This window comes from Podarcis cretensis, assembly GCF_951804945.1.
Source record: "Podarcis cretensis genome assembly, chromosome: 1".
NCBI classification, from domain to species: domain Eukaryota; kingdom Metazoa; phylum Chordata; class Lepidosauria; order Squamata; family Lacertidae; genus Podarcis; species Podarcis cretensis.
In genome coordinates, this window is record NC_137170.1 from 51194359 (window position 1) to 51208310 (window position 13952).

General features: G+C 45.8%; 1 protein-coding gene across 2 annotated transcripts; it reads right to left on the minus strand.

Annotated features, from left to right (window-relative positions):
- Window positions 1-232: 232 nt before the first annotated feature.
- On the minus strand, window positions 233-11907 carry LOC307202499 (transmembrane protein 178B-like). 2 transcript variants are annotated; one of them, XM_079952468.1, is made up of 4 exons: window positions 11452-11907; window positions 5737-5850; window positions 3317-3454; window positions 233-2014 (listed from the first exon to the last, which is right to left on the minus strand). In XM_079952468.1, exons 1-4 carry the CDS (start codon window positions 11903-11905, stop codon window positions 1770-1772), a joined length of 951 nt encoding a protein of 316 aa, XP_079808594.1. In that variant the 5' UTR covers window positions 11906-11907; the 3' UTR covers window positions 233-1769. The 2 variants fall into 2 exon arrangements, with proteins under 2 accessions (XP_079808594.1, XP_079808595.1); XM_079952469.1 differs by lacking the exon at window positions 3317-3454.
- Window positions 11908-13952: the final 2045 nt, after the last annotated feature.

The window sequence follows — 13952 nt, forward strand, 5'->3', positions numbered from 1 at the left end:
TAAGGTTGCACCAATCAACCTGCTTATTCTCTGGAAGTAATTTTTATTTGAGGCAAAACTTGTCCCATACACACATTAGGCTTTGTGGACAGGAACAAGATCAACAGCTGGGATTACGAGGCCGGCTGCCAAATAAGTGACATTCCTGTCTCCCTGTATCGTCAGCTGCATGACAGGGTTTCTCCAGCAGCTGTGGTTGTGTAGAAGTGCAGAAAATTAATGTCAGTCTCTCTTAATGAGATCCAAAAGGCTGAGAATCTCCAGCTTCTCACTGGACCCAAGCCTTTTAATTTAATGCCTCTTGAAACTTACAACTTCCATTTAAAAATCACACTTTCCATGAATACATTGACTTTAGCACTGAGTTATTAATTACATGCCACTTAAAAATACAATGTAAACAGCCCTCCAAAAAAGGCTTCTGTGTAGTCTTTTGAGGAGACAGAAAAGGAGTACAATGAGGAAAGACCAGTTCCTCCCCTTCAGCACCATTGTTGATGTTCCTGAGTTAGGCCCAGCTCTCGTTGTTCACGTGCGTACTGAGTCCATTTAATAAAAAGTGCTTCCTTTTCTGTTAGAAGAGGATGCTACCAAGCGGGCTGTCTTTTCAAGTTTCTGTGCTCATTATCCAAAATGGTAAAGTTCTACACTCAGCCTGGAAGGATTTGAAGCAGCTTGCAAATCTCATTTGCCTACTACAGCAGTTGCTATGACAACATCATTTCTAGGATGGGAGCCCTGGTCCACTTTCTTGCCTCAACCAGAAACCTGTTGTTTTGTTCTTTGTGTTACCTCAAGCAGGAATATCACACGTGACTAAATAACTTAATTAGGTTCAGCCACCCCTGCCATCCCCAAAAATGCTTTTCTGTATGTGTGTGAGTTATCTTGACACTAACTCAGGCCTGATGCCTTCGTGGAAGAATTCCTCAAGCACTGAAGTCTCATTTATTTGCTGCTTGCTCTAACTCCCTATGTGTTATCCCAGAAGTAACCTTTCATGAGCTACTGCTATACATATTTGGCTCCCAGAACTGGCATAGGTTAGATACTGTGTGGTCCAGAGGAAGAACTTGCTAATGTTCCTGTCTGAATGTCTATAAAGCCCCCACTTAAGCTGGTGTCAAAGGCTGAAGCAGTAGGCTGTGTTAAGCCTGTAACAGCATCAGGTCCCTGCTGCAGAAGAGAATCAGTAGGATAGCTCAGTTGGTTAGAGCGTGGTGCTGATAACACCAAGGTTGCGGGTTCAATCCCTATATGGGACGGCTGCATATTCAGGTTGGACTAGATGATCCTCAGGGTCCCTTCCAACTCTTTATGATTCTATGAATACTGAGACTGGCTGGATTTCCCTTTGGTCTTTACCTCTGACTGGTCCTCAAAGATTCTTGGAAATGGAGTTCCCTGGAGTCACAAGGACGCCAAAGGGAATTCACAGTGGCTTCTGCTCCTAGCAGAAATCTGATTCAGCTTAAATGGTACACAGATCCTACAGCAACACACCCTATTTAACAGAAAAGTTCCCTTTAGGCAAGCCAGGAATAAAGAATTAACCTGATTTGGTTGGTTGTATCAGACAGGCAGGCTGAAGAATCAAAGGAAGGGAGGGGTCCCCCCCCCGAGTCTTTGACATAGCAGCTGAATTCCTTCGTTTGTTTGCAGTGGGAACCTCCCTTCTTCATGAATTTCAGATACCCCCACTATTGGCAGTAACCCACTGCCAGACCTGGCCTGGCCTGTGCTTGCTAGAGTCCTTTGCTCCCTTCTCATCACACAGTACCATTTTCCTGTCTGGGTTTCTGTACGACAGTCCGGGGGCTATTGAGAGAGGGGGCCAATGTGCATAAGAATCCTGCCAGAAGCGTCAGTCCCAGGCCTCCCCAAGCACAGAACATGGACCAGCCATAGCCATGACTGATGTCCTCGGGTAACCCATAGACATAGCGAGGGTAACGAGACAGCTCAAAGTTTATCCCAGCCACACATGTGCAAAGGGAGATGATGCAGCAGGTACCTGAAAAAGAGAAGAGATAAAGATAAAGCCAGTGTTTCTCAGCTTCCTTGCAAAGGGCTGCCTCAAATCTGTAAAGCTCCCATTTTTTGTGACTTGAGGAATTTTGTTGTAGAAGGAAACAAACTTGCACAGCCTATTATCCACAGCATCTGAATCTCAGATTCATGGGCCTTTTTCCTGCCCCTTTTCAGGCTACTGTCAGATCTGAACCATGCTTTCACATTTGTTTTGATCTCGCTCTTTGATCTCTACAGAGAAAAAAACCTGTTTTGAATACCTTCTTCCTCATCAGCTGCTTTTCTCTCTAAAGGTTATGCTGCTCTTTTCATGTTGTACTGTACAAGGAAACAGAAAACCAGCTCCTTTGGATGTAAAGGTACCCCTGCCCGTACGGGCCAGTCTTGACAGACTCTGGGGTTGTGCGCCCATCTCACTCAAGAGGCCAGGGGCCAGCGCTGTCCGGAGACACTTCCGGGTCACGTGGCCAGCGTGACATCGCTGCTCTGGCCAGAGCCAGAGCCAGAGCCGCACACGGAAACGCCGTTTACCTTCCCGCTGGTAAGCGGTCCCTATTTATCTACTTGCACCCGGAGGTGCTTTCGAACTGCTAGGTTGGCAGGCGCTGGGACCGAGCAGCGGGAGCGCACCCCGCCGCAGGGATTCGAACCGCCGACCTTTCGGTCGGCAAGCCCTAGGCGCTGAGGCTTTAACCCACAGCGCCACCTGCGTCCCACTCCTTTGGATGAGCAGGATATCAATTTATAAAATACATAAAAACCATTAGAGGGTTTCTGGCTTCACCTAAAACCAGTTAAATAAATAAAAATAAAAATACAATATTCTACTAGCACACCTATGAAGTAGCCAGTCACATAGCTACAAGCACAGCAGTGGGTATACAGAAGGGTGAGGAACTTTTTTCACCCTTATCAGTATTTGACAGATGGTCAGTGCCACCCACTGGTCAATCACATGCTACCACATGAATGACAGGTGGGTCTCACCCATCTGTCACAATCCCTCATAGGGGTTTCCCAGGGTAGAACTGGTCCAAGAACTGGGTAAGTACCATTATCTGACACGTTTTCACCCCCCTCTTTTTTGTCATTTGAAAGTTTTATCACACATTTTAAGTTCATTGAGACAGTCCAAACAATTATATCACCTGTTCCCTAGTTCTTGTCCTGTGAGCCCAGTCCCCCCCCCCCCACCAAGGCTTCAATTCATTACATATAGGGCACAATACCAAATGCATTTCTTCAGAAAATGGCTCTCAGCCTACAAAGAAGAAAGAACTCTCACCTCCCATAAGGAAGAGCAGTCCGGCTACATATTGCATGAGCTCATGCTGTTTACAGCAGCCCAGCATACCAATGATCCACCCAAAGAGAATGATGGAAACTGCCATACCAATAAAGCCAGCTGTCATTCTCCGCAGATCTGAGGGGGTGTTGGTGCAAGGAAGAAAGAAGATGGAGAAAGAGGGAGAGAAAAGAGAGTCTGTGAAGAGTAATTTGGAGACCGCAGAGGAAATCAGAGGTGGAGGCTCACATTTGCACCAGTGATCCATGAATATGAGTGCTTCCATCTTTTGAAATCTTATAATCTATGGAAGCCGCTCAGAGTGGCTGGGGAAACCCAGCCAGATGGGCGGGGTACAAATAATAAATTATTATTAGTATTATTATTAAGCATTTAAGAAGGCAAAGTCTCAGCGCTTCCTAAAAATATCATGCCTTTCTGTAAGAACCCCCAAGTCAAGAAAATAATCACTTTGGAAAATGAGCCAGATGGAAATTTGCCTTCTATATTTATTACAAGTGGTTTACACTGCGCTTTTATAGCTCTTTACAAGAAAGCACATAAAGAGGCAATCTCTTTGACTATCCATGCCATCAGGCTCCCACTCAGAAGCATGATGTGCTCCTGGGTTACACATACTGGTGATGTGGTGCTGTTACAGGAGCAAGCATGGTTGCTATTAACATGTGTCCTCAAAGAAGTCTAGAAAAGTGTCCATGAAATTAGGCAATGAAGAGGAAAGGATAATCATTAGCATATGGCCTAGTGGGTTGGTGGGGCTTGACCAAGGAGCACGAATGGCAGTGAAGAAAGGAAAGTAGTAATTAAAGTACAATATATGATACCACCAGAAAGGAAAGCTATATGGGGAACCAGCTGTTGAGTAGCAGTATTTAGCATTGTAAGGGGGTTCCCGTTTGGAGCACAAATGCAGGAAAGCCCTGAACAAAGCTATACAGAACTAAGGTTGTCTCGCTGGCCACCATGACTGTGTAGTTAGAGGTCAGAATAACCTCCGAGCCAAACCACCACTCCAAGAATACCTTAACCGTGTTTTTGATTACATAAACTGATGGGAAAGGGACGAGACCTTAATTTGGGGCATAGATGACCTTTTGATCCCTTCTGGCTTTAGAAATATATGAGTAACAATCTCAAAGCAGTCCGTGCGTCCTTCAGCCAGGGGCGGGGCAAGCCACCCAGGGGGGCGGGGCACGCTGCATGGAGTCTCTCCGCCGCCTCCCCCCCAGCTGTAGGGCAGCTGAGGGAGAGGCAGTGGGCAGACGCAAGTCCCACACTGCCATTTTAGGCAACATGGAGCCTGCAGACATCTAAGCCACTATGTCACTCCCACTCCTGGCTTGGGCACGCTGCAGGCCCCTCAGTAAGTGCCACCCCCCGCGGTGTGGTGCCCAGTGTCAGCCACGTTTCATTACATTTGTTGACTGAACTAAAAAGTTTCATGAGCCTTTTTTTTAAAAAACAACAACAACAAACCTCATATTTTTGTCATTTTGCCACACACACACACCCAGTGATGATACCCTTCCTCTGCCATTGCCTACATGACCATTTCAATTTTTTAAAGGATTGGCTGACTCAGATTCCTCCCCCCCCACAAGCTATTTGTGGTAAACTTGCAATCCAATAGTAACATACGCAGCACCTCAGTTACATCAGCACCCAAAGCAGCAAAGCTGCTCAGTTCAACTTCCTCTCACTTAGACTGGAATGGAGAACCTTTGCCAGCCTGAGAAAATGCTAGGAGAACTTCACACCAGCATTCTTTGGGTCCAACTGAAAGTAGATGTGGTGCAAGTGAGCAGGGTCAGAGTTGGTAGTGGGTAACACCATTTGTTCTTCCATTCAGCTCTCTCTCTCTCTCTCTCTCTCTCTCTCTCTCACACACACACACACACACACACACACATTCTCTCAATGTAACCATCCTGCCACCAGCTGCAGTTTTGCATGAAAAAAGCATCCTATTTTAGGAGGCTTTTTCCAAGCCTAACTGCAGTGTGGGAAGTGTTTTCAGCAGCTGTGACCCTCTACAAAACACTGCATTTAGGCTTCAAAAAAGCCCTCATATTGGAGCCAATAGCAGGTAAAATTCAAGGCTAAAATAAATGAATACAAGGCATGGTGGTCTTGGGTGGGCTCAGGAAGTATTTGTTTACTCCTGTGTATCAAAAAGACCCTGTACATGGAAAGCTAATGTGTCAAGAAGAAGGCTCCTTGATATGCTAGCTTTCATGTGCTTGATGCTTTCAACAGGAATATTCAAATGTGTGATTTACCCCACCTGCATCCTGAAGCAGTACAGTTCCAGGAGGTACATGTGATTCTCCTGAATTTTTATCAATTCTGGTAACAAAGATACAAAAGAACTATGTTCAGCGAGTGCTTTGGATACTCACGGAGGGCATGCCACTCATCCTGGCGGATAGTGTTGGTAATATTAACAGGCAAGTTGCGTGGCAGGGAAGATGAAGTGTAGTGATACTTCACAGATGTGCAACGCTGTATGACTCCTGAAAGAGAAAAAATGACAAACAGAAACACTATATATCTGACGTTAGGCTTTATTGACGTTGCTTTCCCTTTACTGCCTCCTAAACTATATTAGCCTTGCTTTAGTTTGTACTCATAATGCTAAGCCATCATTCAATGCAGGGCCAGATTTAGGTTTGATGAGGCCCTAAGCTACTGAAGGTAATGGGGCCCTTTATATGTGATATTTTAGGGAGCAGGCTAGCAGGCAGGGGGCATTGCTTACATCACAGGAGCCTACACAACACAAAACACTGTTGCTGTATGTGTTTTATTATTATTTTTTATCTTATTTTTTAGAAATGTACATCCAGTTGTTTTTTCCTTTAAATTTTCGGGGGCCCCCAAAGAGAGTGGGGCCCTAAGCTATAGCTATAGCTTATACGTAAATCCGGCACTGATTCAATGTGAACCATGTCACTTAATTTCACCTCTGCCACAAATTCAGTACAGAGTATTAGGCAAACCACTGATTCTCAACAAAAGCCCAGCATCTGCAATAAGGGAGCTACAATACAGATCCTATTTATAGTGTTGTAAGGATTGCAAAAAGATAATATACGTAAAGCACTTTTAATATTCAGATTTATAATGTATTGTGTTTACTACTATTATTATTATATATATTATTGTTATGTTTATTACTAATTATCACATTTCATTATTAAAGCACGACATCAAATAATCAGCAGGACCTACAGTAATATACTCTTTTCTAGGTTGATGTTCTGGTTATAGTGGACAGGACAAGATTATTTCTACTATGGAAGAAATGCGGAGAAGCTTAAATGGGACCTGAAGTTTCTAAAAAATAATAATAACAGGATGAAAACTGTGAAGAAAAAATTAGAATGAATATTGTGACTGTGGCCTTTTGAATCACTGTTCATAACCATTAAATAGAGGCAACCTCTCCACAATGTAATCCTTGAGTCCCTCCTCTTATATCACCCTTAAGTGGCTTTCCAAATTAGTTTGTGCTATGGAATATTATAGAGCCAAACCAAAGAGTTATCAGTTCATGATTTTATCATTATGATAACAGTGAATTACGTCTTTCAGATAGACCCCCAACTCAAGTCAGTTTCTGGTGTCTTCTGTAGGCTCCCAGGGGATTCTGTTATCACTTGCTAGAGCTCTTTGAAGATTTGATTTAAATAACTGAACTTCTCTTTCCTGAATTTTCATTGTATTTATAATTAACTGCTTAGCCATAGGACAAGGCAAATATGTGCTTAAATGTCTTCTACCGATTTTCACCTGCTTTAGGAGATTAGGGAGTATCCGTTTCTTACCCTATCTTTATTGAAACATCAAATCCAAGGTAGTCTCTGCAAACCTACTTTTTATATTGGGGAAAAAAATATTGCTTTGTGACAAGCAGTTCTCTCTCTCTATATACACACACACACACACACACACACACACACACACACACACTTAAAAACTCACTTTTGGGAGCTTGAAGGAAATTGTGAAAAAGAATAAACAGGGTTGCATTCTCCCCCCATAGTGGTTTAAAAGCATATATATCATAGTTCAAACAGGTAAAAATTAATCCTTGCCAGTTTTTCACAAGTAGAAACTGTCACAGAAAATGGATGCATTGCATTTAAACAGCAGAAGTTTAAAAGATGGTTGCATCCATGCTCACCATGAATAAAGTAAAGCTTTTAAAGAAATATACTTCAGTATTGCACAGCAGAATAGGAGACATTTACCTCCAGCCACAATGTAGTGGTAGATCACATGCCTTGCATACAGAAAATCCCGGGTTCAATCTCTGGCATCTCCAGTTAAAAAAAAGAGCTGGAATCAGGGAGGGAAAGCCTGGTGCCTGTGATCCTGGAGAACCACCACCAGTCAGAGTAGAAAACACCAGCCTAGCTAGACAAATAATATAAACTGGCCTATATGGCCTCTTATATCTTCTACTATAGTAGGGCCTGTTCATTAAGAAGCAAATAAAGATTCTCATGTCAGCTCAAGGGACCCAATCACAGAATACGCTTCCCACTGCATGATCCACTACTCCAGTCTTGTCTCCTTCATCCAAGCAGCCTCCAATGCAGGCAGATCATTCTTCCAGGTCTCTGCACCAAGTGCGAGTGGCTCTTTCATTTACTCCTGATGCAGAGATGCAACAAATTACCTGCCCTCAGAAGAGGCACATTCAGAAGAGTGACTCACACGCATACCAAGCAGGGCTACTCTGAAGAGAGATAATTCTCATTCTTACATGCCTTGGATGAGATCTAAGTTTCCTCTACTTGCCCCTGCAGCCCCACATGTGCTCAAAATCTAGAGGGATCTTCCAGAACAGATGGAGATCTGGAGGGGGTAAAAAGAGAAATTGGAAGTCCTGTTGCACAAGTGCATTTCTATTGCACAAGTGGTCAGAAATCATTAGATGTTGGTGTTTAGAAGTAAGCCTTTTCAAATGTAAGAATGAAGTATGCCTACAAGTTTATTGATTGATTTATTTTCAAGTGTCTGAGCCATCAGAGGTTTGGAGCACACTGCTCTAGTGACTATAAGTACATGATGAGACACACACATGAGCTCATTACTTTGAATAAGTATTGTTGTTTATAGAGGAACTGACATGGAAACGGAAGATAGGGAAAAGTTGAACTAAGAGACCAGAAGAAGTACAGTAATTTGCAGTGCAATACCATACATGCCTACTCAGAAGTATATCCCAATGCAGGTTGCAGGTAAGGGAATATAGGATTGCAACCTGAAAAAACAAGGCTGTTTTCTTTTATGTGCAAATATATCCATACACGGAAAAATATGAATTATGGCAAAAGATACAAGACTATGACTATGTATTGGGAATAGTTATTTTTGAAGGCATACTAGCCAGGAAGGATGCTGGCCCTCCAAGCCATAAGACAAAGGAACCCAGGAAGGCATTTAGGCCACAATCCAACACAAGGGCATGCGTAATCCCACTGAGTTTAATGGGTTTACCCAAAACTAGCTCTGTCTTGGATTGTAGCCCCATTGTCTGACATGAATTAACTTTTCATAAAAGAGAGAACATGCTGAAAACAGTGTTAGAGAACAAGCAACAGAGTTTGTTTTCAATCCTTCTGGAAATAACAGTGGGAGCAGAAGGCCTTTGGCCAAAGTGGAGGAGGGAGAATCAAAGAGATGTAAAACAGCATGATCCACGATACTAATTACTATATACTAATTACTATAATGAAGTAAATGAACTACTTTCAATATGGAAACATAAAAATGCAGAAGATGGATTCTAGTGAATTAAATGCAGGAAAGCAGCTGGCGATGTTACAATGGGTTCTGTAAAGAGAATCTACATCTATATCTTAGACATGATACAGGATCAGAAACACCAGGTTAGCAAAATAATAATTATTTTATATAGCACCATTCATGGACATCAGGCTTCACAAAGAAGAGTTTTGACAGGTTCTCAACCCAATGATGTTCACAACCTAAAAAACATGCTGTGAAGCCTTAACAGAAGGGACAAAACAGAGGTTAGGATAGGGCATGCTATTATTTTAATTACATGTTACACAATAGTTCTATGAGTTGTTCCAAAGGCTTTCTGGAAATGATGAGTTTTGAGGAGAGACCTGAAGGAAGTAAAGGTGTTTTCAGGGGCAGTTCTAGGTGTAAGGGGCAACAAGGGAGGAGATAGTTTATTGGTGTATATGTTCAAAGACTTTTAGAGCTAGAACTCTACCTCAAACCATCATCTTGCCATCTCTATATGTATCCTTAAATAATCACTGAGAAAGAGATTTCTCAAAATGCAGGGTATAAAATACATAAATACTTTTAAAACACCCCAGATGTTTCTCCAACAGGCTTTAATTGTATAACACTTAATTTCATTGTTACCAGTTTTAATGCGCAACATCTTTTACCCTTGTTGCTGTTTTTTTTAATTTGTAAGTATTGGTTGTAGAATATGTTTTTTGTCATTTTTTTCTAAATTCATTGCTAATTGAACTTTTTACTGATTATGCTGTATGTCATTCTTTTAGAAGACGACTGAAATATATTTTTATTGAGTGATTTAACTATTTCCTATTGTGAGGTGGAAATGCCACAATCTCTGCTATTAGCAATTTATTCAACTGCCTGGAAGACTATACTTGAAATGTAAGGATTTGGGCTGAAGCATCTTGTGCTGCCAGCATCAGAATATTATATAGCTCATGTTTATTGGAAGCATGAGCTTCCATCCTGTTGCAATTTCCACAACTGTTACAGGTAAAGGAAATCCTATGGAAAAGGTGTGAGATTCAACCACTCTATTTCCAATGCAGCACAATGAAGACAACCATTGCCAAATTTTAGAAGGGTAAAGCAAGAGCTGCTTTCTATGTGCAGTTCCTGGGCATATGTCAGGAATGCAATGTACATTTCTTAGCCTCTCATGGTGGAAAGTGGAACAACACAGAGCAGCCACAAAAAGATTTTGCCTGACAATCAAGAAATATACCTAACAGTGACCTGCAGCTGGATATGGTGGAGCCATGTGGCAGTAATGGCGCCCAGCATTCAGGTTTGTCACTCATATATAGACAATGCCACTTACAAGGCAACAGCCCTGGTTTCTGACACCACACTGCACGACTCCGGAATTGTGCATAGTGTCCCTGGAAAATGAAGGCATGTTTTCTTTTAGGATAATCCCATGTCCAAAGCAAGCTCTTCCTTGTGCATAAGGCACATCCCACCCTGGCCAAAAAAATTGCTGCTCTCACCCAGGTGGGTACAGCACCCCCTGCCCATTTATTTTTTTTTAACTGTGTGCACTGCATTTTGTTTGGCAGACCTGAGCACCTTTGAGCAGGTGGAAGAATGCATTCCCAGGGAGAAATGAATGGTGATGGGCAGCTGATCACAGCTGTGAACAAGCATCACTTCCCCCAATGGCTGCAACCACAGAAACCTTGGCAGGCTGTACCCATGCCCAGCTGCTTCACCTGAGGAACATATGCAAGAGGTGTCTTGCCCGGGTTATTCTCATGCATAAAGAGGGCATTGTGAGTGTTTGGGAAAAGACCCTAAGCCCTAGAGATCTAGGCCGGCAGAGAATCCAGTGCGAGACATGGAAATAACCACCATTTTAGGCAGCCTTGACTTGAGAAAATGCAATTGCCCCCCCCTTCCCCCTTCCAGCTCCTGTTGAGCCCTCTTGCCACCATGGGAGGAGGAGAAGAAAGCCTGCAAGGCTCTGGGACACCTGGCGCTTGGCTAGAAATCTGTGAGGAGAGCGGGTGAGGAGGCTGCCCTGAGGCGGGGACTCGGCCCCACAGCCCCAAGGAGCTCAGCAGAGGAGAAGGTCCCTGGAGGCGTCTCCCTCCCTGGTCTGGGCGGGAAGGCAGCTCTGCAGACTCAGCACCCTGGACAGCAGCAGCAGCAGCAGCAGCAGCAGCAGCACCCACCCCACCGACGCCCCTCAAAATGTTCCCTCGACGGGAGCGAGCGAGCGAGCGAGCTCTCCCCCTCTCGCGCGCGCGCGCCCTCGACCCCCGCCAGCGCAGCCCCCCCCTCGACCTGTGGGGCGCGGCCGCCGCCCCCTCCCCGCGCACCTTTCTGGATGAGCTCCTCGCTGTCGGGCTCGAAGCCCGCGCGGTGGCAGCGCCGCCAGAGGCCGGAGACGGTGGAGTTGAAGCGGCGGCCGCAGTGCGATTCCAGCGCCAAAGCGGCGGCGACGGCGGCGGCGGCGGCCCCGGGGAGCAGCAGCGGCTGCGCTGCCGAGGGCGGCGGCGGCGGGGTTTGCCCGGGGAGCAGGGCCCTGGGCGGGCGGGCTCGGAGCGGCAGGTGCGGGCTGGGCGCCGACATGGAGCCGGGCGGGTCGCTGTTGTTGTTGTTGCTGTTGCTGTGGGCGTTGCGCTTGTGGCCGTAGCCGCGGCAGCGCTCGCGGTGTCGCCGCGCGTCCGTCTCGTACCAGGAGTCGGTGCCGATGGCCACGGCCAGCAGCGCCAGGGCGGCGGCGGCCAGCAGCAGCCCGGAGCAACTCAGCGCCTGAGCCGCGGCCGCCATCTTCGCCGCCGCCGCCGCCTCCTCGGAGTCGCGCCGCCCGCCACTGCTCCCCCTGCAGCCCGGCCGGGGGGCCGCAGCGCCAGCCAGCCTCGCTCGCTCGCTTGCTCCTCGCCTCCCTCGTGGCTGGCCAGGCCCGGCCGCCCCTCGAGCAGCGAGCGGGTCCAGCACGGGGAACCCGAGGGGAGGCGGCAGAGGGAGAAGCCTGGGGAGACTGCTGAGGGCAGCGGCAGCGCGTTCCTGGTTTGGGCTCTTCAAGAATCATTTCTGTTTATTTTGTTTGCAGTCTCAGGGCTCGGCTCTCCGGGTTCATTTTTCAAGCCGTCCTAGCCAATGCTTCCGTGCACGTTTATTTCTCGCGGGTCAAGCCCACGTTTTCCTTCAGGGAGGCCTACCTGTTTCTCTTCCTCCTGGCTGAAACGCCACAACAACCCTGTCAGGTAGGTTAGGCGGAGAGGCAGTGACTGGCCCAAGGCCACCCAGTGAGATTCGTGGCCCAGCAAGGGCTTGAATCATGGTCCCAATCCGACACTCTGGCCATTACACCACACTGGCACAGAGTGCATCTCTCCACCGCACCACCTGCCCTGGTAAGAGTTTCAAAGCAGTTGCTGAGGAATTAAAACACTTTCTATGCTGGGCATGTTTGCTGCTGTACTCCCAAGAGCAATCATGTGACAGGAGAAAGATGGATACACATTCCTAATGGAGACACATGCCAGGAAACTAATGATCTGTGGCTCCTTGGCATTTCTGTTGTTTCAAGAGCAGGGAAAGGAACCTGTGGCCCCCCCAGATGTTCCTTGATTACAATATCAATACTCCTTGATGCAAGTTGAAGTTGATGGGAATTGGAGACCTCCAAATATGGAAGGCTACAGGTTTCCTGGCCCTTGTTCTAGAGCAGGCATAGGCAAACTCAGCTCTCCAGATGTTTTGGGACTACAACTCCCATCATCTCTAGCTAACAGGACCAGTGGTCAGGGATGATGGGAGTTGTAGTCCCAAAACATCTGGAGAGCTGAGTTTGCCTATGCCTGTTCTAGAACCACTCAGCTTTGGGCAAATTACCTGACTAGGAAAATGAAAGAAATATGAAATGATCATACTTAGAGTCATGAGGGATTAGACCAGAGGCTGTTTCTTCTTGTTTCTTCCAACCATTGAGTAATGGCAGAGATGGTTCTTTCCATGATTTTTCATTTTTTTCAGTGATATACATTCTGGAGTCCAATAAAAGGGTGAAAACATCTATGCTGATGAAGAAGAGGCCACACTCAGTTTTCTTTATTTCATCTCTACTGCCTCCAGGCCAAGTAGATCAATACAGATGAATGAAAAAATGCACAAGAGCTAGTGCAAAACAAAGCCAGAAAGACAGAATTCTCTCTGCATTTCCTGAAGTGACAAATAGTGTGGAGAAATTAACTGTACTCTCCCCCCACCCCCAATCCTGTACGTAACACTGGGGTTGGCCTCTTCCCTTGGACCCTGAATGGCCACTTTAGGCAAAGCTTCCCAAGATCTGCAAACACAGTCCAGCCCAGGCAGTCTGGGCCGCAAGCCAGAAGCAACAGCTCACAGAGATTAATGAGTCAATGTCACCCACTTTGCATTCCTGAACTGTGATCAGAAAATTCCTGCTGCAGCTTGCAGCCTACGCCAAACCGAACCCTGATGCAAATAGCATACGCTTCTGGGTACTCCCTCTTGGGTATGCACCAAAGCCTCTTACCAATGCCAACTGGATTTTTAAGGACAACAAATATCCTGGAAAAATATATTGGGTACTGTGTCTTCCATGGTAGCTTTCCCTCCTTCAAGCCAGGGCTTTGCTAGTCCGCACAGAAGCGTGGCAAATTGGAGTCCTGGAGCAGCACTAACTGCCTAACAGTGAATAATCACACAGGATGCCTGGGAATAGGAAGGGTGTCTGTTTTGGAACAGTGATGTTCTGAAGCTGGATGCCTAACAGCTGACAACAGCTGTTAAAGAAAGGCTACTTTCCAAGGGCAGATCGAGAGAGACAGCTTTTTTCATGATGAGAGTC

What these genes read in the sequence shown, in the direction of transcription:
- LOC307202499 (XM_079952468.1), bottom strand. Translation starts at nt 11,905, where the DNA reads ATGGCGGCCGCGGCTCAGGCGCTGAGTTGCTCCGGGCTGCTGCTGGCC. An exon ending in CGAGGAGCTCATCCAGAAAG is followed by an intron (nt 5,851 to 11,451) that starts GTGCGCGGGGAG and finishes TTTCTCTTTCAG; the next exon opens with GAGTCATACAGCGTTGCACA. An exon ending in ACTGCTCTTCCTTATGGGAG is followed by an intron (nt 2,015 to 3,316) that starts GTGAGAGTTCTT and finishes TCTCTTTTTCAG; the next exon opens with GTACCTGCTGCATCATCTCC.